A 27,806-nucleotide genomic window follows, 5' to 3' on the forward strand; every position below is an offset into this window, starting at 1 on the left:
ACATCGAGTCTGCAAAATAAAAAAAATAAAAACAAATTTTTGCCAGGAAAGTGGGTCGAACGGCTTAATGAATCCTGCAGAGATTCTGATGAGCAATAAGAGTCACGGACGTTTTACAACGAGCCGGTTTTAATGAGGCCTTACAAAACAACAAATTACATCAGTTTCTCAGAAACAAAAACACAAGATCTCAACACAATAACGTAGGTGACCACAATAGGAAAACAAGTAATATTTAAGAAAAAATAAAAAAAACAAATGGGCTGAGCTAGCAGGGTTGGTGTCCTGCTTTATATCTCACGACCGTAACAAGTTCTCTCAAAAGGGGTTCACCATGAATGTGTAAAAACGTCCTCAGAATGGACTTCTTCAAGCTTCTCCAACACGGACCCCCCAATCCTCCCAGGAATCCTGCCGAATGTCTTTAGCATGTTGGGCAGTTCACACTGGGGCTTCTCTGTTCACCGCGGCTGCCTGCTGGCCCAGCTCTGTTAGGAGGAACCAAACCTCACAGAAAAGTAATAAATTAGCCGGGAACAGGTCCCTGGAAACAGCTGTCCAGCATCAAATAATAAGAGCGGGCCTGGGATGCCTAGGAATCTCAGCCAGAAAAACGGATGTGTCCTTTCACGAGCTCCTCTTTCAGCCATCCAGCAGTTTTAAGATGCTCTCCCTTTCTTTAAGGGCCTTCCAGGCCTGGTCCTTCTCCTTCTTGGTTGGCGTTCTTTTCTTCTGCCGAGCTGCCATGATCTTTCGGAAAGCGTCCATCACCTCGTTATCAGCCATGCGTACCCTCTGTCGCAGCTCCTGTTTATTCATTTCTTCTTTCGCTAATCTGTAACCGATAAAAAACACGTTTTACTTTTATCGTCTTCCAAAGAAACAAATTTGCTAAGGGAAAGAGCCCTACAGTAATAGATCGGCTTTATTGTACATTGTGCGTAGGATTTTCAAGCACAAGTCCTTGCTGCACAGAGCTTACAATCTAATTTTAGTTCCCGAGACACAGAGATCTGCATAAAAGGTCCCAAGGAGAGGACTTTGGGGTTGTAACCAGGTTCAACCACTTCAGATATTACCACCAAGTTACTCCTCAGTAACAATACAAGTTTATGTTAAAATGCCCTAACAGATAACCCCCCACAGTCAAGTTTCCTCACTTCAGCAGCTCCTGCTTCTTGGCGCGGTTGTGGGCGCAAAGGGCTTTCAGCTCCGCCTGCCTCTTCCGCAGCTCCGCCAAGACCTCATCCTCGGAATCCTCCGCAGGCCGATCCTCGGACTCCAGCAGGCCCTGCGCTATAAGCTCTTCCTTGATGCGACCCTCTAAGGATTTTGTATGCGGAGCACTGAAACAGAACACTTGCTGAGCAACATATATTGCATGAAACATAAGGCCGCGCGTATAGTGCCGGTGACGTCGCCCGAAAACAAATGCGTTGTCGCCGCCGCGTGCACTTATAGTAAGCGTGACGGCGACAAAGCGACGGGATTTTTTGAAGCCGGGAATATTTCATTTTTCAGGTGCTGTCGCCTCATGTGACAGCCCCTGAACCAATCAATGGCCTGGTCGCCTGCGACGCCGCCGCCTAAGCCTTCGCCAGGTTAACACCTTCTCTCTTTGAACAGGTGCTTTAAAACTGAATATCCTGAACAGCTCCAAAAACAGCTTAGCAGCATATACAACCAAGTATATAACCCAAGTGATTCCAATGGTGCAGTGATCAGACCTTCGTTGTAAAGAAGTCCTTGTAACGTTTGTGATGGTGGCCTTTTCCGGCAGCCAAGTCTTCAATCAATATTTCTTCAAAAACAGACAACTACCGGACACATTAACAAATGCAATGTGACATTTTGGGCGGGTAAGTGAAGTGTCTCTCTCTGTGTCTATTTACAGTTGTGTTTCTTTCACCCAGTGTCGCTCACACTGCATTGTAGGACATGCAAACGCCAAGATTACGGTGTATCAGCCAGTGCCTACATCTTATACTTACCACACACAGCTTGAAGCCTCTCCGACTCTCTACGAGAGCACAGTTGAATGAGTGCTCATGCGGATATTGTATTTCAGCGGGAGGGAAAGCGCTTACCTGAAGGGTTTGTTCTGGCTACGAGGAGAAGTGCTTGCTCCATCAGCTCCCGCCTCTTTCCCGGCTAACTCCGGAATAGGGGAATCCTCTATCGGGGAGATAATGTTCTCCTGATTTGGAAGAGAAACCAATACAGTACAAGATAAGAACTAGTCATAGCCTGTGATTAACACAACTATTAATGAGACCGGTAATGAACCAGCACACTATTTATACATGTATTAGATCTGACAGTCTGCAGCTAATGTCTCTGGGTAAAGCGAAGATGACCAGCAGAAGCCACTGGTGTGTTCAAATTGGTGAGAGTAGCTACAAAATGAGGGCTCTCCTTGTATAAGTGAATGGGAAATGAACGTCCCACGTGTACACTGTGAACTGGTAATATCGGCAATTACCTCAACAAGAGCCTGCAGGAGACGTTGTGTCAAGGGACCAAACGGACAGCCGTCCTCCGGCTGGTCATGCTGGGATTCAGATTTCTTTAGCAAAGAGTCCACATCTAGAAGCAGCCAGGACATTGTGTGAAGTACTTTTCGGAACTCTAGCATACGCAGTTTGCTTGTGTGCCTACTGTCAAGTTCAGACTAAGAGGTGATCGTGGCGGAGGGGAGGTCTCTCCCTCAGGAACAGAATGCTTATATTGTATAGCGTCACGGAGAAGCCCTATACAAGAGGAGCACCACAATGGTCCCTCTGCATAAAGGACATAGTACGCCTTATAGCCTTTGTATATTTATTTTCCAGTGGAGAACTCAATGCTAACCACCCTCCCTCCCCATATTAAGCTAGATACAGCACAACAAATGAACTCCTCCACTACGGTCTGCAACTAAAAACCCACAACGTAGGTCTAAGTACTACTACCTTTGGAGTCCAATTCGGTCAGTGGTACCAGCACCCCTTTCTTCTTCTCGCCTGGTACTGCGGCCCTGGCTCCGTCCTTCTGCTCCTCCTGCAGGTCCTCCTGGGCCCAGCGCTGCGAATAGTGCTTGCCAAGTGGAGGAATCTGAAATTCAACAGCGTTGTATGAAAAACACTTAAGCTCCCCACACACAATATCCCAGAGCAGGGCGGGACGGTGCAGATTGTAACAGAAGCTGGCAACGTAGGACTTTTAAAGCGTGCAATATTAGTTAACCCAGGAGTTCTCAACTCCAGTCCTCAAGACTCCCCCCCCCCCTCCTCTACCCAACAGGTCAGGTTTTCAGGATATTCCTGCTTCAGACCCGGTGGCTCAATCAGAGGCTGTGTCTTCGACTGAGCCTCCTGTGCTGAAGCAGGGACGTCCTGAAAACCTGACCTGTTGGGGAGGAGAGGGGGGGGGGGGGTTTCTTAAGGACTGGAGTAGAGTACGAATGAGGTAATTAGTACCCTTTAAAATGTATCATGTCTACCCTACATGTGTTATATTTATACTGCAAATAGTTTCTCTTGCAGGGAAGATGCTGGCGTCTGAAGCGAGATGCAGTCTCAATTCATCAAGATCCAACGTTCTATCTCCTGTACCATAGGGACGTAGCTGGTAAGGTTGTAAAAATTAAGTAAAATAAAAAGAAATGTACACGCATTCCATAAACTTAAGACGCAACTTTTTTTTTTTTTGCCATGAATTGTAATATTTCAGTGACAGTTTCTCTGCTCATGAAACCCAATGAAAGTTTCTCCAAACCAACACGATCACTGCAGCAGTAGGGAATAAAAAAACTTTTTTTTCAAAAGACCTACCAATTAATTCGGGACCAGTTTACGTTTTAAGCTCCCACCAGCTTTAATTGTTAAAAAAAAAAAAAAAAAAAATCCCCAAAATGAAAATGCTACATTTTTAATCTTCATTTACCGCGACTACAAATCAGCTCGTTATTTCGTACCTTGTACTGATCCGTCTCATCCTCGGGAGTTTTCAAAAGGTCATCCACTGCTTTGATCTCATCGGCAGTGATATCTGCACAATAAGGTTCCACAGAGGTCCAAAACCTGCAACACAGAACCAACACAGAACATTTCTTGCTATGTGACCTGCTTCCCGTTGCTCGTCAGGAATCAACATCAGTTTGATTCCGTGTTACCTTCTTCATATTGCGTATTCATTTGTTGTTTTTATCTGTCCGATCAGTTGTAACCCCTCCGGCACTGCCCGGTCATTTGATGCACACAAACAGAACCTCGCCGCGGATAATTTCCCCCACCCCACGGCTGCCAATTTTCCCCATCGGTTGTAAAACCTCAGACTCTATTTGGGGCTCTTTAACTGGCGACCAGCATGGGGTCTTCATGTGGCCTTTGGACTCTCTGCTCCTGCTAACTCCACACTAGTTGCTTAGGCCGCTACGTGCAGCTTCTCTCACTGAAACGCACTGGTAAGTTAAGGAAACCTTACTATATATTGTACAGATGTTCTACATACAGCTCAACCCCGTTATAGCGCGATCCGTTACTACGCGATGCAAGGGTGGCTCCCAATTTTCGTATTTATGAATACTTTACAACACGATTATTGGTATCTTAAATAGTTTATTGTACAATGTATACAATTGTACATTATTTCTAACGCGATCCGCTTATAACGTGATGTGATTCTTTGGACTCCAAGCACAGCGTTATAAGGGGGTTGAGCTGTATTTGTCAAGTGTGGAATTGGAATTTTAGATACATCTAAAGACTTGACAAGTATTTATATTACAATCAACTTGTGACCATTCTACTTCTTAAATGCGGAGAACTAGTTGAAGAGCCTTTTGCAGCCGAAGCAATCCCTGATAACTCAACCCGTGTCAACAACGTAACTGCCCTATTTGATGCTGGACTTTCTTTCATGATCGCCTTATGTCTATCCCAAGAATTTCTTCATTCCATTAACCTTAACACAAACTAGAGGAATGTGTCAGAACGATAAACTAGAAATAATTCGTAACATGATAAACTGTGAATCTAGTAACTGCTTCATTAGATTAGTAACCACTTCCTATAGTGCTTGTTTACACGCAAGAGACGCAAAATACTTTCACAAATCCCACGTAACAAAATAAACTAAGTTAAAACCAAAAAGACTGTCCTTTGAGCTTGACGCAAAGTGTTCGCTTGAAAACACATCCAATAAGAAGTTGGGTCAAAAATGATACGGTTATTAGCGGACTCTTATTTTGTAGCCAAATCATTAAATTAGTAAGAACAGCTTTTGCATTGAAAAACATCAGTTATCCAAAAAGAATAAAGTGCTTTTCAGCCATGTCACCCTAGAAATATAAAAACTATTTCTACCAGGATACAAAATCTTGACATTGACACACAAAAATCTCAAAATAAATCCCTTAATATAATGTGGTACCTTTCACGTTAACACCTTCGCTGCTATGACCCTGCAGTGCAAAACTGGCCCGTCCGGCAGTGACTGGGTTAACCAAAGGCAGGGTGACAACACCATGGTCGGGAATGCTACTTACCTGTTGGGGGCATCGTTTTTGGGGATTCTGGGCACATCTATGGGATCATCTGTAAACTCATATTCCTGGATCTTCTGCTGCTGCAGGTTTCTTGATTTGGGCCGTCCCGGTCCCGGTCCAGATGCGTGACTGCCCTTCCCATCCAACTTCTGCTTCTTGGGCTTGCTGTGTTTAACAGGCGTGCCCAGTTCATGCTCCTTCCCCAGTTTTAGGAACCGGCGGTCTCCCTTTTTATCCTGCCAATCTGTCAGAATCTACAAGAGAAATGATAAATAAATAAAAGGATGATTAGCAAGATATGGGGCACGCTTATCTGGAAAGAAGCACGGGCAACCTCCATTACTGGCCATTGATGCAGACAAGAAGTATCTTGGTGCTTAAGATTGCGGCCTCTTTCAATCCTTGCGACATTGGGCAAGTCTCTTTAATTAATGTTGTGTCTGAAGGATGAGCAGTTCTACCAGGAGTGGCCAACTCCAGTCCTCAAGGACCACCAACAGGTCAGGTTTTAAGCCCCTGCCCATTGAACTGCGATGCGGAATATGCCGGCTCTTTACAAATAACCGATATTATAGGCTAAAGCTGATAAATTCCGGGCATTATTGAACTCCCTGCTCTGATTGGTTATAATTCCGGGCATTATTCATTCAGTAATTCCCGGAATTTTTGCAGCTTGCAATGTGTTTATTTCCAGCCAAACTGCGTTTCCTTTTGTCAGAACAGCTGAGACAGGGCAGGGGATTGGTCAGGAGGCAGGAACAGCTCTCAGACAGGGCAGGGGATTGGCCAGATAGCAGCAGCAGGCAGTGACTCCTCCCCCTCCCCCCGTGAACACAGCTTCAATTTGAGTTGAGGAGCGAGTGTTTGTGTAGCTGCAAAGTAAGTGGCTTTCTGCATTTTGTTTGTAGCTGCAGTTTCTCTGTGTGTATGTGTATATATATATATCTTATACTATATTAGTGAAAGCACTGTATGTTTGCCTGCCTGGATGTCCGGTGTCCCTAGGGGAAATCTGATTGGTCCCTTGGCCCGCCCCCGCACACCTCTCATTGGCCTGAGGCGGAGTGACGGGCCAAAGGACACACAGGGACACAAACACAGACACACACACACACACACACACAGGAACACACACACACACACAGGGACACACACACACACACACACACAGTAGGGGGGGGGGGTGTACATTAGCAGCATGTATAACCCGGGGGTGGGGCTCACATACCCGCCGGTCCCGGAGCCTCCGCCTCTTCCTCCCCGAACATCAGCCTCCACACCCGCGCGCACATCCTCCTCTCCCCGTGTTTCCCGCGCTTTCAGCCCCCCCCCCCCCCCCCCCCGGCGCCGCTACAGTCAGCGGGGGAGCGAGTGCCCGGGACACAGCGGGGGAGCGGCCACAACAAGCTGCCTCCCGCCTCAGATCCACGTGGGACCTTCCGGACGGGTGAGTGAGCGGCCTTCACCCCCCCTCCACCCCCCCGGCGCCGCTACAGTCAGCGGAGGAGCGAGCGCCCGGGACACAGCGGGGGAGCGGCCACAACAAGCTGCCTCCCGCCTCAGATCCACGTGGGAGCTTCCGGACGGGTGAGTGAGCGCCCTTCACCTCCCCTCACCCCCCTTCACCTCCCCTCACCCACCTCCCCCTTCCTCCCCACCACCTCCCCCCTCTAACCCCCCTTCCCACCACCTCCACCCCCCCCCCCCTCCCTCCCTTCCCCTCCCCCCTTCCCCCCTCCTCACCACCTTCCCCCCATCTCACCTCCTCCCCCCCCCTTCCCACCTCCTCCCCCCCCCCCCTTCCCACCTCCTCCCCACCTTCCCCCCATCTCACCTCCTCCCCCCCCCTTCCCACCTCCTCCCCCCCCCCCTTCCCACCTCCTCCCCCCCCCCCCCTTCCCACCTCCTCCCCACCCCTTCCCACCTCCCCCCCCACACACGTATACACACACACACACGTACACAAACACACACACGTATACACACACACACACACGTATACACAAACACACACACGTATACACAAACACACACACGTAGACACAAACACACACACGTAGACACACACACACACACACGTAGACACACACACACACACACACGTAGACACACACACACACGTACACACACACACACACACACACACACACACATGTACACGTAGACACGTACACACACACACACACATGTACACGTATACTCACACATGGAGACATACACTCACACACAGGTATACATACACATAATGTATACACACACACACACGTATACACACACACGTATACACACACACGTATACACACACACGTGTATACATACACACACACACGTGTATACATACACAAACATGTTGTATACACACAATGTATACATACACACACATTTATACCTACACACACGTGTATACACACACACACATGTGTATACACACACACACATGTGTATACACACACACATGTGTATACACACACACACATGTGTATACACACACACACATGTGTATACACACACACATGTGTATACACACACACACACATGTGTATACACACACACATGTGTATACACACACACAAACATGTTGTATACACACAATATATACATACACACAATGTATACATACACACACATGTATACACACACACACACGTACACATACACACACACACACACATACAATGTATACACACAAACATGTACACACACACACACTATCCCCAGCACCAGCACATCAGCACACCGGTATCCCATGCCCCCCCAGCACACTGGCATTCTCGGCTCCCCGTCATTCTCAGCCCCCATCAGCACCCACACATCGCCACCTTTGCACCTCCCCCATCGGCACACCCACATCCGCACCCCCACATCAGCACCAAACCCTCCCAAATCAGCACACCGATACAATCACCATCAGTACAGCCACAGCAGCACTACCACCGCACATGGGCCGTGTGGACCACTCCCCACCCAAATGCCACACCCACACCACAAACATCCCGGGCAACGCCGGGGCTCTCAGCTAGTATATATATATAGCTGCAGTGTGTGTGTGTGTGTAGCTGCAGTGTGTGCGTACACAGAGGGGGCGGCAGTGTGTGGATATAGATAGCTGCAGAGTAAGCGTATATAGGAGGTGCTTTATGTATTTACCATTTTACCGCATTTTAATTTTTTTTAATCTATAACTATACAAAAGTATCTTATTTATGAAAAAAGCCTACATTTAGCCTATAATAGTAATAATAATCCCCTCAGAACAGGGCATTATTGGCCAGTAATGCCCTGTTCTGAGGGGACTACTTCTGTAATAATACTATCATGGGTTACAGTCTCATTACATGAGTAGCATGGCAAAAAAAGAATGCCAGCTCAACCAAGCTCAAGTTTCTCTGCTCTGAAAGCACCCCAACCTTCAGTTAGCGGGCGCTTTGGGGAGGTGCAGTCACATTGATATCAATACTATGCACTGTAAAATGGTCCTGGTCAGAGATTAGAATGCCCCTTCCTCATACACACATGGAACACTTCTCGGAAGCCCTCGTCCTTCCACTGCGGGATGCAGGCTCCCCAATGAGATTTCAGGTACTACGGTTACAAGCCTTTCTTCTTCACGTCACTCCAACACAATTCCTCATTTCATCCTCCCCTCTTGCGTCTGGTCGTCATGATCTTTTGAAAGCCCTTGGAATAGTCAGTACCATCTTTGTCCAACGATGGTCATTTCTTCTTGCGATATATATCTTTCCTACCGCCATTTTATTTTGTTCACCCTTGTGATGATGTCACAGACTTTTACATATTAATAAATATATATATATATATATATATATATATACACACATATATATACACACACACGGTTGCTCCCTTACTGATTCCAATAAACTGCAAGTATGTTGAGCGACTTGTGTTTAATGAGGATGACGCACAGGATAAGACGAGTACCTGGTTTCCTTCCCACCACGCTGGATCTCACCTGTGTCTCCGCTTCCAGGACACGGAGCCGCCTGCTTGCAGACGACAGCAACGTTTCCAGTTCTAGCTGCAGTGTATCCAGCTCCTCGATGCCGATTCCATCGTCCTCCGAACGGGACAGCACCGCAGTGTACCTGGGGCACAGCTTCACGTGGTCCACCGACTTAAAGTCGTGGAACTGCAGAGGGCAATCCTTCAACTCGCTCATTCTCCAAACCTGCGCACAACGCCAAAGCTGCAGAGAAAAGAACAGCGGTAAACATTGCGGGTACAGCGCATTGAGGCCCCCTTATCATTAGGCTGCACATCCGTCTTCCCCTTCCTTGTTAAGAATGATGCTCCATTCAAACCCTGTACAAACGTCGCAGTGTCACAATTTGCGGTTCAGATAATATGAGCAGATGCGGTTATGTTGCCCGTCGTTTCATTTATTAGCTATAACGAGATACGATTATTTTCCCCTGCATAGTATTAATGTAAATCCTAATTAGACAGCGCATCGTATTAATGTAAATCCTTAGTAATTAGACAGTGCATATATTAATGTAAATCCTTATTAATTAGACAGCGCTTTTTGCATGTATAAAGACATATTCACCTTCCGCATCAGCTAATTCATCTTTACTTTCTATCATCTTATAGCGGAATACATGTTAACTACTGATATGCTGCATATTGTCCATTGTATGGGGGTATGTATCAATCAGTTACATGGCGGGACCTCCCACCCACTCACCCCTGCACCCCACTCCCTGTCACAGGCCCAGCTCCCGCACCTCCGCAGCCCCGGGGTCCCAGCGGTCTCTCCCTCTCTCCCCAAGCCCCCTTTGTCTCCCCAGCGGCCGGTAGGAGGGAGCAGCGCGCTCCCCTAATCAGGGCCCGACATCTCAGGCCAGACTCCGCCGCGGCACATACCAATGAGAAGAGGGAGGGGGGTGGTGAGCGAAAATGGGACACGAGCTGGGACAAGGAGCGATGGGGCTACAACCAGGGGGCTCGATACGCTCGGCTTTTATTCATGTCATTAAAGCTTCTGGGTGATTTACACCCGTGGGTAGGAACATTACACTGCAACCCACCCCCCGTGTGGGTAGATGGACTCTTCCAGCTCTCCAGCAAGAGGGGGGGACAGGCGCTGTGAACGATACCAATTATTTTAAGGGGGGGGCACCTATTTCCCCCATCCACTACTAGATTATCCGTGACACCATTAAGAGGCACAGTAGTTACAAGATCTGTTAACTACAATAACATTCATTTAAAATATTAATATACATTATAGGTCCTTGGAGAAAGAACCCGCTGCCCGGATAGTTCTGCACTACCCCCCATATCGCCTGCGTTGGTCTGACCCGGCTGCAATACCACATTCCCTAATATGGAGTGAAGCTCAGCGGGCGAATCCAATCAGGCCAGGGGGGGGAATGAGCGCTTCATATTTATTTTATAGCGCCAGTGACTCCTGCTAACTCAACCTATGTGAACAATATAACGTTGATACAATGTATACATATGTAGTTGATGATAAGCGTGACGCCGTGTCCCCGCTAACACTAAGGTTTGCTGTGTCTCCACCCCCCCCCCACGCCTCCCCGTTGGTATGTTCGGCGGCTGGCTGTGTAGGAAGCGGTCCCGTCCCCCCGTCCCCCGCCAACGCGCATGCGCACATCGACCACTTCCGCTCTCGGGGGCTATAGGAGCGATGGTGAGTTTCTGGGAATCCCGGGGTAACCGGGCAGAGGAGCGGCGGGGGCAGGAGGGGAGAGCCCCGGGAAGGAGGTAGCCGTGCGAGGGACTCGGGCTGGGGGATAGGGCGGCCCCTGGGGTGGGTGACTCAACTGGGAAGGAGGGCGGCGGCCAGGCCCGGCTCTGCCCTGCCTGTCTCTCCCGGCTCTGCCCTGCCTGTCTCTCCCGGCTCTGTCCTGCCTGTCTCTCCCGGCTCTCCCGGCTCTGTCCTGCCTGTCTCTCCCGGCTCTGTCCTGCCTGTCTCTCCCGGCTTTGTCCTGCCTGTCTCTCCCGGCTCTGCCCTGCCTGTCTCTCCCGGCTCTGCCCTGCCTGTCTCTCCCGGCTCTGCCCTGCCTGTCTCTCCCGGCTCTGCCCTGCCTGTCTCTCCCGGCTCTGCCCTGCCTGTCTCTCCCGGCTCTGCCCTGCCTGTCTCTCCCGGCTCTGCGTGTCTCTCCCCTCCATTCTATATATACACACACACACACTCTCTCTACACACATATTCACTCTCTCTACACACACATTCACTCTGTCTACACACACATTCACTCTGTCTACACACACATTCTCTCTGTCTACACACACATACACTCTCTGTCTACACACACATACACTCTCCTCCTTCTTTGTGATGGTTTAAATATACTTTCATCATTACTTCCCCGGAGTGCTGTATCTATCCTCCTGCCCCACAGGTTTGGGTGATGTTATGGTTTATTATTGATTTGATACGTGCACATGCCAATACATTGAGTATGCTTGAGGTTGTATACACATACATACATACGCACTCTCTCCACCGACACTTTCATTGGGAGTGTAACCTCACGTGTTCTTTCTGCTTGGGTCATCACCTGCCCATTTCGAATTGGGTTGTTGGTATCATCATGCATGCATACATTTATTTATATAGCACCAACTGTGTACGCAGCGCTTTATAAAATTACAAACAATGGGGACAAGTACAGCAGGTAAATGTCCACATACAGCAAAGTGAGACCCTGCCCTGAAGAGCATAGTCACTTGTTTATAAAGTGCCAACATATTCCACAACGTGGTACAACAGGGGCGTGACATGCATGTAATGGTAAATGAAGACGTTCTGGTACTATAGGTGCTGAGGACCCTGCTGCTGAGAGTTTATAGTGTACAGGGCTCAGTATTTGTGACAGGTGTCGGTAGTCGAGTCACTCGGGCATTTCCAGGGTATCAGAGTGGGCTCCTGCCAGGTCCATGTAGCCCCCTCTCAGAGAGCACAGTGCTGGGTTATACTGAGGGGAGGGTTATGGTTCGTTAACACACATAATGTTTTTCAATATGTTTCACACATCAGTGGTAGTTTGTAGCTATATCTACACACCATATTCCAGCCATCTCACAATCTAAAGTTGTTATAAGGGGAACTACATGTGGATAAAGTGACTCACACGTTATTGCTCGATCTCAGCATTCGATATCCCACTTCAGCGATCAGAGCCACTGCAGCATCCTGTACCGTATGACCTTGTAATGACAAACTTTGGACACAGTATGATCAAAAAGAATCCCCTATGTTTGCACTCATCCACAAATATTTATGTAGTAACAATAGACCAATAGTCTTCTAATGATGGTAAGTATATATGATCTAATATCATGGGGTTAGAGATCACAAATATGTCAGATCTCAACCTGAAAAAGCTGATGCCAGAATAAAAAAAAAATACAACTTTATTAATTAATATAAACGTGTGTGTGTGTGATTAAAATCCCCATTGGTAGGATGCATGGAGATCAAATCCATATATAGTGAACAGGGATAGACAAAGTAAATAAATATAACTTTATCTCAACTCCTAGATGGTCAGAGTAGGTATAAAGGATCCCCGTAGGTAGCCTGTTATATATGAGACCGGAATAAGTATCACGCAGAGAGCAATTCAGTTCAGAAGTGAAAAACTACACACCATCAGCTCATTGAGCATTTTAGTGTACACAAATGGTAACTACTTTGTATATACAGTGTATGTGCGTGGTGTATCCAATGAGTGCTCTTAATAGGACTCTCCTTGATAGTAAATCATGAAATCCTCACACTGATGCCAATACACACAGTAACACTAATACGTTACAAAAATGAGTCTGTGATGCGTGGCTCAGTAAAGTGCTTATATCTGGGAGGCGTGGGTTCGAATACCACTTCTGACCAGCTTTGTTTCTTTTATATCTGGAGATCAATGACAAACTTTTGCAGTGTTTCACAAAGTTGTTGCTTTATTGCAGTGCACCTTATGTGCTAATAGTATGACAGCTAATATGACAGCTGCTGATTTAAGTAATGATTGCTATGCAGTATCCAAAGTAATTGAATTCCATAGATCTGGCGGACTGTATGAACCAGTTGGTACAGTTGCAAGTTAGAGAGCCAGGGCTGAATCAGACTCAAGGTGGCACATTAGCTTGCCATGTATTGCTAGTGACCTTGGTGTTGAAAAGGTTAATTTGATAGCTAATTTCACCATAGACATGGCGACAGACACATGGACCTCCTTCTGCTTTTCAACTCGCACATACCCAATTCCTCAGTGTTCAAAGTAACATCCTTATTAGCCCGAGATACCCGCAGATAGTCCAACAATCATTTGTCTTAGTTTTTTATATCCAGCCATTCATATCAAACCATTTTTATATACAGCGGGTTCCAGGCCGCCGCCGTAAAGCGGAAATCGCCGTAAAGCGTGGCCCTGCTGTACTGTATTGTACCTTTGAAAACAGAGATGCAGAGCTGTAACCCGACTGTTTCGCTGACAATGGCACACAGACTAAAACTGTTGCTTAGTGACAGCCGGATACTCAGCTGCTGAGCGTGTCATGCCGAAAATCACCGGAAAAACGGAACAAGCGCCGAACCTAATGAATATGGGTATCATTTGGGAAGCGCTGTATGAGCGGAGCGCTGTAAAGCGGGGCACTACTGTATCTGTTTTACATGTGTCTAGTTTCCGTTCAAAAGGCTTTGAAATAAGTACCGGTACAATTAAAGGGTGAAGTTAAAAACTCCTTAAAGCCAGGGGCCTGTCCTCAAGACACGCCAACAAGTTAGGTTTTCAGGATATCCCTGCTTCAGCACAGGTGGCTCAGTCTTTGATAGCAAGGATATCCTGAAAACCTGACCTGTTGGAGTGTCTTGACGACTAGTTCAGAACCCCTGCCTTAAAGGTTGAAGGCAGAGTATTGCATTGCAAGATGGTATTTCACACCCTGTAGTGTTCTGTCCTGACACGTAGAAATGCCTGTAAAATGGTCATAGAGATGATGGAGATCTCCATTCTTCTGCGCTGCTGTCCCACCCGGGGTATGCGGTGACGATAAGACGGCAGACAGGCGCGCGCATGTTTTGTCGCATCAAACTTTGCCACTTTGTGTGTGTGTGCCGTTTTTGCTTATTAGCCATTTATTTTGTGCACAAGACTAAATGATTTATATGGCCAGGGAAGTCTATTCAGTAGAAGAAAAAGATTCTGGATTTTCGTTTAACCGGCTGTGGGGTTTGCCGGTTTAACCCTTTCCGTGCTGAGACATGCAATGGATTACTTGTTTATCCTGCATCAAATGGTGTTTGGGGGGGTTTAACCTGTTCAGTGCTGAAATAGCTCTGCTTTGGCCTGTCTGTTTCTTCAGCATTGACCATGTTTTCTTTCACGTGAGCCGATGTCATTCTTTATTTTTGGGTCATGGTAAATAAAGTAAAATGTTTTGCTTCCATCGGTAAATCAATAAACGTAAAGATGCAAATTGTGAGAGAAAATGTAAACCTGTTATTTTTGGGAGGTCAGGGAAACGCTGGAAATTGCCCAGATGTAGCTGGCAGGCCATTTGAAAAGACCATATTTCACAGCAGGGGAAGGTGAAACAAACCGATTTCCCCTCTGCACGCATCGGCCTAAAATAGAACCCAGTGGTTGCTCATTGCTGATGCTGGGCAGGAAAAATAAGCTGAGCTTTTATTTTGCTTCTAAGGTGCATTTTTGTGTAAATGGTGTGCATTGTTGCCAAGTCTTTCCTGGTATCTGCTGTATTGAGGGCTAAACGAATTCTCGACATCCTGTAGAATAGGGGATCTGTCTACTCTGGTACATTGCATATGATCCGAAGCAGTTGTTCCAACCGAAAATCCCCATTGACGGTTTATTTATTTATCAAATGTTTTACCAGGAAGTAATACATTGAGAGTTACGTCTCGTTTTCAAGTATGTCCTGGGCACAGAGTTATGATGACAAGTATATGGTTACAAATACATGGGTACATTAAGTTAACTCGTGCCGAAACAAACACGAGGACACCAATGCATAGTGCACATGCGCTAAAAGGAGAGTGGCGCTTCGCAATACAAACAAGTTTGTATTTGAAGCGCGACGCTGGGAGAAGGTAGCGCGGAAGCTAGCGCGTTCCACTATGGACGCAGCCTTAGACTTGTGGCCACTGTGAGAGTCTCCGGTGGATTGTTCCCGTTGTGTGGTGCACGGTAACTGACGGAGGAGCGGCTGGATACTTTGTTGAACCTTGGGACTATGAACCGCCTTTCTGAGTCAGATCTCAGATAAGTGCTGCATGTGGTAGGGGTGAGGAGCTTGTTCAGATAGATGGGTAGCTTGTCCAGAAAATATTTGAAGGCAAGACAGGAAAGATGAACTTTGCGTCTAGACTCAAGTGATGGCCAATCTAGTTCTTTGAGCATTTCGCAGTGATGTGTGTTGTAGTTGCATTGGAGGACAAAACGACATATTGAATTGTACAGGGAATCAAGTTTGCTACGGTGGGTTTGGGGTGCCGAGCCATATACTATGTCTCCATAGTCTATAATTGGCATTAGCATCTGCAGTGCCATGTGCTTTCTGATCAGCAGACTTAGGGGCCTATGCAGAGAGCAGCGCTTTTTAAAATTGGAGAGGGGAATAAAAAGTAGGTTAAATGGAGAGTTTTATTCTCCATATGCAGAAATGGGCGAAATCCGCTATTTTTAGCATTACTGCATGTGGAGAATTGTAAATGAGGAGATGCGCGCAGCTGAAAGGGAAGAAAAAAATCGCGCATTTTTTTTTCTCCCTATAGCCGGCGACCTCCTGCTTCTTGCCAACTTTAGTTGGCGGAGAAAATTGACGAAAATCGCGCCAAAAACAGCCGCTAGATGGCGAGCGCGCCTTTCTGAATTCGGATACTTTTCAGACTGGCGAGATGTAGTTTCTCGCCAGCCGCGCGGCGAGATTTTGAAATAGAAAAAAAAAAGGCGCGTTTTCCCTAGCTCGCCATTTTCAGCTGTTTTTAGCGCGATTTTCTCCGGAAAATGGCGAGATTTCAAATAGCGCTGCTCTCTGCATGAGTCCCTTAGGGAGGATTTGTTCCTATAAAGTACACCTAGTTTGGCATAGGTTTTAGGTGTCCGGGTATCAATGTGCATCCCAAATGTTAAATGGGAGTCAAACCATATGCCTAAATATTTAAAACTAGTAAGAGGGGTCAGGAGTATATTAGAGTTGGTTCTGATCTGTAGCTCAGTCATTAGAAGCTTTACAAATTTAGCCTTGTTCCCAAATACCATTGTTAGTCTTGTCAGTGTTTAAAAACAGTTTGTTTTGGGAAATCCAAAATTATGGAGATTTTAGGCCGAAATTGCGTGAACATCCATTTCAGACCTTATAGAATGAAGCCCTTAGTGCAGGAGTGGCCAACTCCAGTCCTCAAGGGCCACCAACATGTCAGGTTTTCAGGATATCTCTGCTTTATTGACTGAGCCACCTTTGCTGAAGCAGGGATATTCTGAAAACCTGACTTGTTGATGGCCCTTGAGGACTGGAATTGGCCACTCTTGCCTTAGTCAGAGAGCTATTTTTATGTCATTCCCAAAAAAGGATATTTTCTATTAAAAAAAAACAACAAATTATACGTCATCTGTAGCTAATATTTGTCATCACCCACTGAAGGAATGGACCTTTACGATTGTTCATTTGAAGACCAACTTAAATAGTAATCAAAAGCTGACCAAAAAATACACAGGAGAGCGTTGAGAAAAAAATCATTGCATTTATGGAAAGAGGAACCAGCTTCAAATCCCCCTCAAGCGTACCAACTCCAGCTTTTCTCTTGCCGGGACATTGTGTATTGCATTATGGAAAGAAGAGAGGAGATTTGAGTTTTTATCTGGTTGATTTGAAGTGCAGTTTTCTAATAAACATAATACTGACTTTATACTAGTTAAAGCGTGTCTGTAGAGAAGCAGCCTTGCAATAGATAGCCACTGACCCCTTGCTTTTCCCTTTCCCACGCCCAGACTGCCACACTTCGCCCGTACCTCAATGCAGTCCGTGCCACTCTGCAGGCAGCGCTATGCCTGGAAAATTTCTCCTCCCAGGTGGTGGAACGACATAACAAACCCGAAGTGGAAGTCAGGTAAGTTAGGGGAGGGTCAGTTGGTGTGGGAAATATCGAATTGATGCATTATACGTGTGAGGCCATTGACCAGGGATCGTTAACACGCGATTGCTGGACCACATCCGGCCCCTGAATATCCCAACTGTGGTCCTTGGACTGTCTGACCGTGTTAATATCATTGTATTTACGCTTCCAAGTGTGCTTTCTCACTCTGGAACTCACTGTAAAGTCAAGGTAATAAAGGATATGGTAAAAATATTCTAAATCCTATATAAAAAGGTAGAAGTACTGTATGGGTAATTTGTCTTCTTAGAGATGCATTGAATTACATAGCGACTTCGGGCCCTTTCTACTTTAATTCCTTTTTTAAATCTGTCTCGTTATGAAGAGCACGACCATAGAGGGATAGGAGTGCTGAATTTGTTCTGATAAACCGTGATGCTAGGTGGCATAATTTATCAATGTCTAAGTGAATGTAAAGCAGACCTTTCCTTAATCACATAAAATGCGTGAGCGGTCTCACATAGTCATGTTGCCAAATACTAAAGTATTTGATCAATCTGCAAGTATGTGAAGTGCTTTCCTTCACACTTTATGAGATTATGTTGCTTACAAAGTATCACAGAAGCTATGAATAAATACCTTTTTATGTAAATATACGAACGTTTTCATATAATTGTACCTCATTATGTCCATCTATTGTTACTCTTGTCAGAGAAATCTTTTGTCACCTAGCACTGTTAAACCTTCCTTAGCAGTGGGTGACTTCTATGCATATGCCTAAACTCTCGTTTCAATGAACTAATTAAAACCTTTGCTTTTCTCAAACCATTTCTAATCTGTAATTAGACTATGAAGAATAACTTCACTGAATTGTAAAGTTTGTTTGAGTTACAAGGTGTTTTTCCTTACTGCTTGTTCTGCAGGAGTAGCAAAGAACTGCTGCTACAGCCCGTGATCATTAGCAGGAATGAGAAGGAGAAAGTTCTGATTGAGGGATCCATTAACTCCGTGCGAGTCAGCATTGCAGTGAAGCAGGTGGGTTCTGCTGGCATTGTCTCCCTCTGAACAAAAACTAGACAGAAAAACCCTGGCTTTAAAAAACTGGAGCACTTCACATATGCAAAATATACACATAGCTATTTAAAAAAATCTATGTAGATTTATGGTTCAATATTACATTAAAAAACAATATGTCAATATGTATAAATGGTTAAAGTGCCTATGCTGAATAAATCAATAGGTAATGTTACCTTATATTCCCCAAATACATCTAAAGTGCATTACACATGCAATAGAAAAACAGAAGGGGGGAGGTACATGCTCCACCTCGGAGGGGGTCGGTTGGGGCAGTAGAGAAAAGGGAATTTAGAGCCGGAAAAGATCCTAGCCAAAGGATGTCTCCACATGTTGGAGGCAGTGAGGTCCCTATTGTGTGCACTCAGTTACTCTCATACATAGGTGTGTGAAGGTAGTCACGCAATGCGAGTCTATGAGAAGGGAGCTTAGCCACAATGTGCCGCGTCACGTGAGCGGTTCACCCAATGAGAGCTTACCAGCTCCGTGACGTCATGGCCGCGCCCCCTCCCCCCAACACGCGCGCAACTAGCTGGCCAGGAATCGCACGGCCAAGCAGAGTGCATGACGTCACGGCGCTTGAGCACCAGCGCACGCACTCCCAGCCTGGCCGCAGCCTTAGTCGTTCCTGTTCATATTCCTGAGCAAAATCTTATGTTCTTCTGTACAAGGAGAAACAAGAGCGCAATTATTTGGCAAACTTGGTACATTTCACTACGGTTACCACTGCGTCACCATCTGGGTTTTTAATTGGCCATTGGAGGTTTTCCATCACAAAATGCCGCAACATGTTTTGGTTACACTTGTCATCGTTCTGATCATTTCCGCCACGTTGTGACCTGAAGGAGAACGGATTGCACTCTTGTAATTGTCCAGATAGTTTGGATTTATGGTTTGCTGCCTACTGTAATATCCTTACAAGAGCCACCATCCTATCCCTCGTTTTCACAGCATGCGTAAGGAATAACATTGGGAAAGATTTTCTAGAACTGCGTCTATAAAGTATTTTCATGTTTGTTCATTAGTGGCTATTGAAACCTGCAAGGAACCTATAAGGGGGAATATTCAAATAAGTTAACGTTCCTTGATGAACCTCCTAAATGCGTTGCCTCTAATAGTCAAGGGGTTAAGTAAACCGGTATGCCAGAAAAGTTAGCCATTTAACACTGCTAATCCCAGAGTACAATCTCTTGGTGACTCAGGTTTGATAAAAATCAGTAACCACCATATTTTTATTTTGTCACCTTTTTTTTTTTTTGTGGGTTTGTCTAATATAACGTTGATGTAATTGTTCATGCCCCCTACATGGTTAGCCCCCTTTTTTTTTTAATGCTTTTCTTTTCCCAGGCGGATGAAATTGAAAAGATCCTGTGCCACAAATTCATGCGCTTCATGATGATGAGAGCAGAGAACTTCTTTATCCTACGCAGAAAGCCAGTGGAGGTGAGCGCTGCCGTGGGATAGGCCAGTGGGTTCCAGTTGTAGGTGATAAGTCGGGAGCTGCTGTGTTCGCCCATCTGAATGTACTTGAAGGGAATATTTGCTAACTGAAGCAATTTAAATCATTACTGGGTTTTTTTGTTTAAAAAAAAAAAAAAAAACATTTTAAGGGATATTTTTGCAGAAAGGAAATATAAAAACCATGTCCTTCATTATATATTACAGGGAAAGGTGAACACAATTCGAGAAATCCGCGCTCATGCTGTCTTGAATCACATGAAAACCAGTCCCTTTGCTGCTAGGTGCATAGAGTCTCTCCCCACAGTCTCCTAAATGAGATAACCCAGATGGGTATATCTCTGAACAAACGAAAAAAAGTAATCACACAGCACACCAGGGTAATTAATACTTTTAATAGGATCCCAATAGATATAACAGATCCCAATATATCACTTTAAGGGTACTTATTCTGTTTGTATTGAAGTATTGTTATTTTCACCTTGGGTGATTATTTGAATCACTTTTGTGTTGCTCAGTATTTATACTGCTCTTTAGCTGGTATTTTAAATCTGTTAGATCTATTGGGAATCTTATTAAAAGTATTAATTATGCGAATCCCTGGCGTGCTGGGTGCATACTTTTTTCATTACAGGGAAAGGGTTGAGAACCATGCAAAATGTCATTTAACATTTCTTATAAAACCCCTTTAAAACAGATTTATCCCTAAGCCGAGAGGTTGAGTTGGCATACGGTAATGCTCATGAGGAGTCCCATGTTATCTCAACATCAAATCTCCCACTTGAGCAGCTAGTGACTTCAGTGATGTATTTACAATCGACATTCCAAAATAGATCTCTTGGCTTCTAACAATAGATCTTTTTTTTTTTTTTTTTTTCTCTGAGAAAATGATGTACAAATGCATCCTTAAAGTCACTATCCCCTCAAACCTGCATAGTGCCGAGTACCTTTAGAAACACTTTTAGATTTCTTTATCATTACAGATACTGTGCTAAATGGGCAGCGTTATCTTGCAATTTCTCTAATTGCGTTAAGCCGAGAAGCAACCAGTAAAAACTATATCCAATACTTGAATGCAATCTGCATGTGTAATTGGGAAGCGGGGCTGTTCGATGTGTGGGGGAGCGATTCAAAGTCAATCAGCAGAGGAAAGAGATCCGATTAGATCATTGATCCTGCTCCTTCTTTCCTGTTCCCAGGGTTACGACATCAGCTTCCTAATCACAAACTTCCATACGGAGCAGATGTACAAGCACAAGCTGGTCGACTTTGTGATTCATTTCATGGAAGAAATTGACAAGGAGATCAGCGAGATGAAGCTGTCGGTTAATGCGAGAGCTCGTATTGTAGCGGAGGAATTCCTAAAAAACGTAAGGGAGTCTTTTGGGTAATTTTGGTCTGTTTCAGCGTAAAGGAAAGCTATTTGGGGTTGGGGGGTGGGGTGTGATTATATGAATTGAGGTGTGATAATGTGACTTGTGTTATCAGCTTCCGTGTGGCTTATCACCATAGAATATGTGAAATGAAGATGTCCAGTTCCTGTAAAGAGGATATTTTGAGACTTCACCTTTATTTGAAACCCTTCACTTGTACCTCGTAGCAAATGTGCTCATTCAGTGCCTCCTGCAGCCAAATCTTTAACCATCTTTAGCTGTCGGCAGGTCCTGCAATGCTGTCCCTTAGGGTTGGTTCGTGCGAGGGGCTTCACGCTTGACTCCAGCTGGAGCGATGTGTGCCATGTAGTTGAACATGACGAGGGGGGGGGTGTCATGGGTGTGGCTGTGACGTCACTTCACGGAGCTGGTTCGCCCTCATTGGACGACCCGCTCGTGTGACCTGGCTGTTGTGCATCGCAATCGCTGCGCCTCTAGTCACGTACTCTAAAGACAGCCTCATAGAGGCACGTCAATTTGATCGCTCCGACGCGCGGTCGTGATCACCTTGGGTGCGGCCTTGGCCTCCCAAGTTTCAGTCCGACTGGTTAATTTATTCTTGCCCTGGGAACTTGACAGATGTGGTTTTATTCAGGGGAAAGGTTCCACAAACCAGTAACATGTCAGATCAGTTGACGTACGATATAATGCAGAATTGAAATGATATCTGGGGGAATTGGGTTAGAAAGGAAACATAACTCATCCCAATATAAATGATGCTGTTGTCACTGTTCTCTTTAGATTAATGCTTGATGTGGCATTTTGTATGTTTAACCTTGGCCAGGGGAGGCCAACCCCACTCCTCAAGGGCCACCAACCCGTCAGGTTTTATGGATATCCCTACTTCAGCACAGGTGGCCAAGTTGACTGAGGCACTGATTTGAGCCACATGTGCTGCAGCAGGGATATTCTTAACCTGACCTGTTGGTGGCCCTGTGGACAGGATTTGGCCACCTCTAACCTAAAGAAATATCATTTGCCAGGGGGGGGGGGGTCTGCATTACATGTTTTTGCCGTGTAATTTGTACTCCCACTGGGATGTTAGTGACCGACACCTTCTTCTTTTCTATTTGTCTCCCAGTTTTAAAGAATCTGGATGGATTGGATGTGACTTCCTCATTTCGCTCCTGGATCTCTGCATTGCTGCCTATTGGGAAGGGGCTGGTTGGGGGGGTTAAGAGGGCCAAGGGGAAGGGGCTTGCATTTAGGTGCAGAGAGAGTCTGTCCGGGAGACGTCCAGGGGAAATGTACATGGCATTTACTTTCATTCCACGATCCCCACAGGATGGGACAGAATATTTTTATTGTTATTTTGAAAGAGAAATTCTGTGCTTGTCTGAATCTGTCATTTTTTTTTTTTTTTTTTGTATATCATTGCTATTTCCTTTTTGCAGTCTCTTCAAAGGAGTTCTCCGAGTGATTTCAGTAACTGCCCACAAATGGGACCCACAGTGGCATTGAAGGGCTTAGCCAATGTGTGCTAGCCCCAAAAGCAATTTTATTCAGGAAAAAAAGGATTGTGTGACGATCCTGTATATATCCTGTATATATCCTAGAGCGAGTGCAGAATGAATTCTGCTGTTGGGCTGGGTGCAAGCAAAGTAAGGCTGCTTGGCCTGCTCGCTACGTTATGACAGGTTTGTAACTGTAAAGAGCGGGCCTATTAGGAAAAAAAAAATACATTGCATAAAGACTGCCATCCTATCCAGAGGTACTGTAATAACTGCGTTTTCCAGTTGCTGGGACTAAAATGAGGGGGTGGTGGGTTCAGTATTGATTTACAATCGTTTAAAAGGGCGCGCTAGTTTCCGCTGCTCTGATATAGACTACGGAGCGCTGCCTGTTCCGCTCCATACAGACACTTGCCAAATGATACTGTTGATCTCCGAGCTAGTCACAGCACAGGGCTCTGTGGTTCATTCTTGAACAAAGGCTTAACACCACACGTTGGTGCCCACTTCATGGTGATAATTGGGAAGCTGTAAACCTGCATCTCCTGTTTCTTCTGCTTTTTGCACTTACTGTAGATTTTGTTTCTTATTCCAAAATAAAGCCTTTTTGTCCTGTCTCCACGGCGTGTTTTGTACCCTTTTATTTTTTTGGTCTGGTTTGTGGTTATTTAGGAACATGGGGGAGGGGAAGAGATTGTCTGGGTTTGTTAATAATCTGTGCAATACATCATAATTGCATTTGTGTGGGGTTAATTAACCCTCTTGCTTCCAGCAATGAGTTGCAGAACGTCAGTGCTTTACTAGCCATGCGAAATCAACCAGCCACGGAGCGTCCGGCCGGCCCACGTAAAAAGGCCGCACCTTTAGGCATATCCAAGGTGTGGTTTTTTTGTTCATAATTGGCGTCAAGCGTGTACTGATTTTATATCATTAGCCTGAGGCCGGCGCAAATACTGGGAATAATTTTACAATACAGGAAAAAACAGCGAGATAAAGTTATCACTGATGGCAATAAGTCTCTGCCCCAGAGATCCCATCCGTTCTTCAGAGAAAACTATCAAGTCATCGAGAACAATATACAGTAAATATGCATTTAAACCTGTGCCAATACTTTGCAGCACTCGCAAATAATGTGGCATACGCTCTGCGGATTGCTGAAATCTAGTTTTAGGATTTGAGTGGCAAGATTTTAGGGACTCCTGGACTTACCGGTGAGGTTACTGCTATTACTTTTTGTTTTGGCTATTTAAGTTCCTTTAAAAGCAAAAATCTCTTTTTTTTTTTTTTTAGAGGTTGACACAAATGTACTTTTTTTTTTTTTTCTTTCTTGAAGGCTGTTGCAGGTCAATACTTGGCGTGTGTGAGAATGGGTTTTATTAACACTTCTGATGTTGGTAAGGTTTCATCAAACATCGTACAGCATTGGGGCATTAATGTAATGTGCTGGCAAACCCTCCAAGTAATACTGGCTCATATTGTTGAGTCGAATCGATACATATGTAAATAAAATGTAATTGTACATGTCCTACAACCGAACATTAGGCTAAAATGTCATGCATTTAAGGCCCCATCTACTAAGCAATGCTAATATGCTCTAAGGTGCCTTACGGCTTGGCACCGTTTAGTGAACGTGGCCCATGTTTACTAAGGAGTGCTCTGCCATAAAACACCTTTCAGTCCGTTCACTTGCGCTCTACATAGTTTCAATGGGCACTACTGCTTTTAACTCAAATCAAAATGTCATTGGTTATTTGCGTGGGCTGCAAATTGGACACCGTGACATGTCAACGGTCTGTAATCCGGGAGATTAGCTGGGAGCACAGGACCAGAAAGTGGTGATTTAATGGAAAAGTGCTGATTTTTTTTTATCAATGATACTTATGAGCAATCCCATGCAATTTACATATGATTATTTGTTTTAGTTTTTTTTTACAGAAAGCAAAAGGGCTAATTTTTTTATTATTATTTAAAGATACGCCCCCCCTGTTATTAAGATACGTACTGGATGTTTCAATGGCTGTCAATTAGGAAGCCACATCGCCCACGGTGGTGCTGCGGCTGCCTTATTGGCCCAAGAGGCCCGCAAGGTTCGTGGCCATTTTCATTTCACTGGTAAGTGCCAAGAGCCGCTTAAAATATTGTGGCTCCGCTCTCCATGGGCTTTCGACCAACAAAAGGAGGCAAAACAAAAAAATTCTATTCTAATGTAATGAAGGGCGCAGGCAGGGGACGGTGGCTTTACACTTCCACCACCGCGTAAAGTGTTACAAATCAGCGATAGTGGCACAATGTACCCACTGGTGAGTGGCACAATGTACCCACTGGTGAGAGTGTGTCTGCCTGTATCAGGGGTGTTACAAGTAGCTGCAGGCGTGTAACAATAACACAGACTCTGTGAGCTAGTTCAGAACAGGTGTCTGATTGGGGAGGGGGTTGAGGGATGTTAAGGGCCTGGCAGTCCTGCCAGCCATCATTTCTGCAGCATTGTGTTGACTCTGTTGCTTTGGAAACTGTCGCCACAGTGACAGCAAACAGAAGGGGAAGGATTATCCAGGGAGCCTGTGACATGGCCAGGGTGACAAAGAGGGCTGTGCAGGCTGGCAGGCAGGGGAGCGCAGGTACAGGGGGGCAGGGTTAGGCTGGGAGCCAGGATTTGCAAGCAAGGGGACGGACATGTAACCCAAGCCCCTATCACTGTCCTGTCCCTGTGCTGCTCTCCTCACTGGGTCCCAGGTAAGGTACAAAACCTTTTGTGATCGCGATATAGATAAATATATTATTCTAAACAGATATTACAAAGACAATGATAGATAATGAGGAAATCTATAGAAATTCATATTGTGTGTGTGTGTGTGTGTGTGTGTGTGTATTATAGAGAGCAATATACATCTTCATGCTCATTATAGAGAAATAGATCATCATAGAAATGATAGCAAAATATAGAAATCATTATCGTGGATAGATATCATAATTATAATAGGGAGAGAGAAGTAAGAACTAATCAATATTAGTATGGATATAAATTATATATAAATAAATGATTTGTTATAATTCCGTCTCTTTGGGAACTGAAAACAATGCAACGAAATATGTTAACCCCTCAACTGCTTAAGGGGCCTGGAACACATTTTTTAAGCATTATTTAATGTGTGGGAGAGGGATATGATAGAAACGTTCAAATATATAAGGCGTTTCAACAAAGTACAGGATGGAAGCATATTTCAGAGAGAAGTGCTAGAATGAGGTTATTCTCTGAAGCTGAAGTGTGGCAGCTAAGGAGCAGTGTGAGGGAGTCCTTTTTTTGCCCCCGGAAGGGGTTGTGGATTAGTGGAATAGTCTCTCAGCAGAGGTGGTAGGGGCTAATAATGCTTGGGATAGACATCAGGCAATACTAAATATGAAAGGAAGCCGAGGATCTCGTAGGGTCTTGGCTTTTACAATAGCCATTAAAATGTGGAGTCAGGGGCTGTGAAACGGATCACTTTCTATGTTTCTATGTGTGTGTTTGTGTCTGTGCTATCAAGTTGTGTTATATAGTGTATACCATGGGTGGGCAACTCCAGTCCTCAAGGGCCACCAACAGGTCATGTTTCAAGATATCCCTGCTTCAGCACAGGATTGAGCCACCTGTGCTGAAACAGGGCTATCCTGAAAACCTGACCTGTTGGTGGCCCTTGAAGACGAGTTGCCCAACCCTGGCGTACAGCCTAAAAAGTTGCAGAACTGCTCTTGACGTGACAAAATGCCAAACCTGTTAGGCAGCAGAGCACAGCTGACTGGACGCCACTCTAGAAATAACAGGACGGGCATCTTTTTAGATTCACTGTATTTTCTTCTTTTAAAAAGAAATTGGAAGTTTGCAACAACAACAAAAAAGGGAAGATAGACCACGTTCTGCGCTGGATTTTTAAATACAGACGTAGGGATACCATGTACAGTACTCCCCTAATTCCATCAGGGTATTGGTATTCACATGGCTGCACAGGAGACCAGTCATATGGCATGCATTGCTATCGGGACGTATCTATTTAAACAAGTCTGTATGCATCGTTTTATTTCATTAGTGCCAACGGTGTACGCAGCGCTTTTCAAAATGACAGCACAAGGTACATACATTGCAAACAATGGGGATAAGTGCAATTACAACATAAAGCAAAGGGAGACACTGTCCCAAAGAGCTTACAATCTAAGTGATCTCTGTGCAGATGAACACACTGTAGTGCTGAGAATAACCTGGTCCCGTTTTCTACATTCTAAAGTATTCTCCTTCCCACTGCGCAGACTGACTCCGCGTTGGTCACAGCCATGAGTGAGGGTGGACGTGTCCCCTTGAAGGTCCTACACAATCAACAGTAGTCGCCATACTACAGCCGTCACCATGGTCACACAGGTACAAGTCCTGCTAAGTGTGACAGGAGGCTGCATGTGGAGTAACAATAAGGAGCCTTGCTGGGGGTTGTAACTTTGTTGACCTTGTAGTTATACATAGAACTATTACAAGAAGCTGTGAATAGCTTGCAAGATGACACTGTTAACCAGGGGTGGCTTACTCCAGTTCTCAAGGGCCAGCAACTGGCCAGGTACTAGGGATACCCCTGCTTCAGCACAGGTGGATCACTCGGTCATCTTGATTGAGCCACCTGTGCTGAAGCAGGGACATCCTTGAAAACTGACCTGTTGGTGGCCCTTGAGGGCTGGAGTTGGCCGCTCCTGCTCTATATAATGGAATTCAGACACTGGGGCAGCAGAGTATTG

General features: G+C 45.3%; 2 protein-coding genes across 5 annotated transcripts in view; one reads left to right on the plus strand and one right to left on the minus strand.

Annotated features, from left to right (window-relative positions):
- Nucleotides 1–109: 109 nt before the first annotated feature.
- Nucleotides 110–10,553, minus strand: TADA3 (transcriptional adaptor 3). 4 transcript variants are annotated; one of them, XM_075574393.1, is made up of 9 exons: nt 10,276–10,553; nt 9,501–9,734; nt 5,528–5,781; nt 3,956–4,061; nt 2,949–3,093; nt 2,483–2,586; nt 2,088–2,197; nt 1,161–1,346; nt 110–835 (listed from the first exon to the last, which is right to left on the minus strand). In XM_075574393.1, the coding sequence occupies exons 2-9, from the start codon at nt 9,705–9,707 to the stop codon at nt 643–645; spliced, it is 1,305 nt and encodes a 434-aa protein (XP_075430508.1). In that variant the 5' UTR covers nt 9,708–9,734; nt 10,276–10,553; the 3' UTR covers nt 110–642. The 4 variants fall into 4 exon arrangements, with proteins under 4 accessions (XP_075430508.1, XP_075430509.1, XP_075430506.1 ...); XM_075574394.1 differs by having other exon boundaries at nt 10,236–10,553; XM_075574391.1 differs by lacking the exon at nt 10,276–10,553 and adding an exon at nt 10,098–10,237 and having other exon boundaries at nt 2,952–3,093.
- Nucleotides 10,554–11,107: 554 nt separating this feature from the next.
- Nucleotides 11,108–27,806, plus strand: part of LOC142467789 (tubulin tyrosine ligase 3-like) — a 31,726-nt gene continuing 15,027 nt past the window's right edge. The window contains exons 1-7 of the mRNA XM_075573651.1: nt 11,108–11,204; nt 17,532–17,650; nt 18,559–18,670; nt 20,057–20,152; nt 21,367–21,537; nt 25,080–25,163; nt 27,385–27,441. Of these exons, the coding sequence (XP_075429766.1) occupies nt 11,202–11,204; nt 17,532–17,650; nt 18,559–18,670; nt 20,057–20,152; nt 21,367–21,537; nt 25,080–25,163; nt 27,385–27,441 (642 nt within the window). The 5' untranslated portion in view covers nt 11,108–11,201. The remainder of the gene's footprint in view (nt 11,205–17,531; nt 17,651–18,558; nt 18,671–20,056; nt 20,153–21,366; nt 21,538–25,079; nt 25,164–27,384; nt 27,442–27,806) is intronic.

The sequence above is a fragment of the Ascaphus truei genome, chromosome 17 (assembly GCF_040206685.1).
Source record: "Ascaphus truei isolate aAscTru1 chromosome 17, aAscTru1.hap1, whole genome shotgun sequence".
In the NCBI taxonomy this organism is placed as follows: domain Eukaryota; kingdom Metazoa; phylum Chordata; class Amphibia; order Anura; family Ascaphidae; genus Ascaphus; species Ascaphus truei.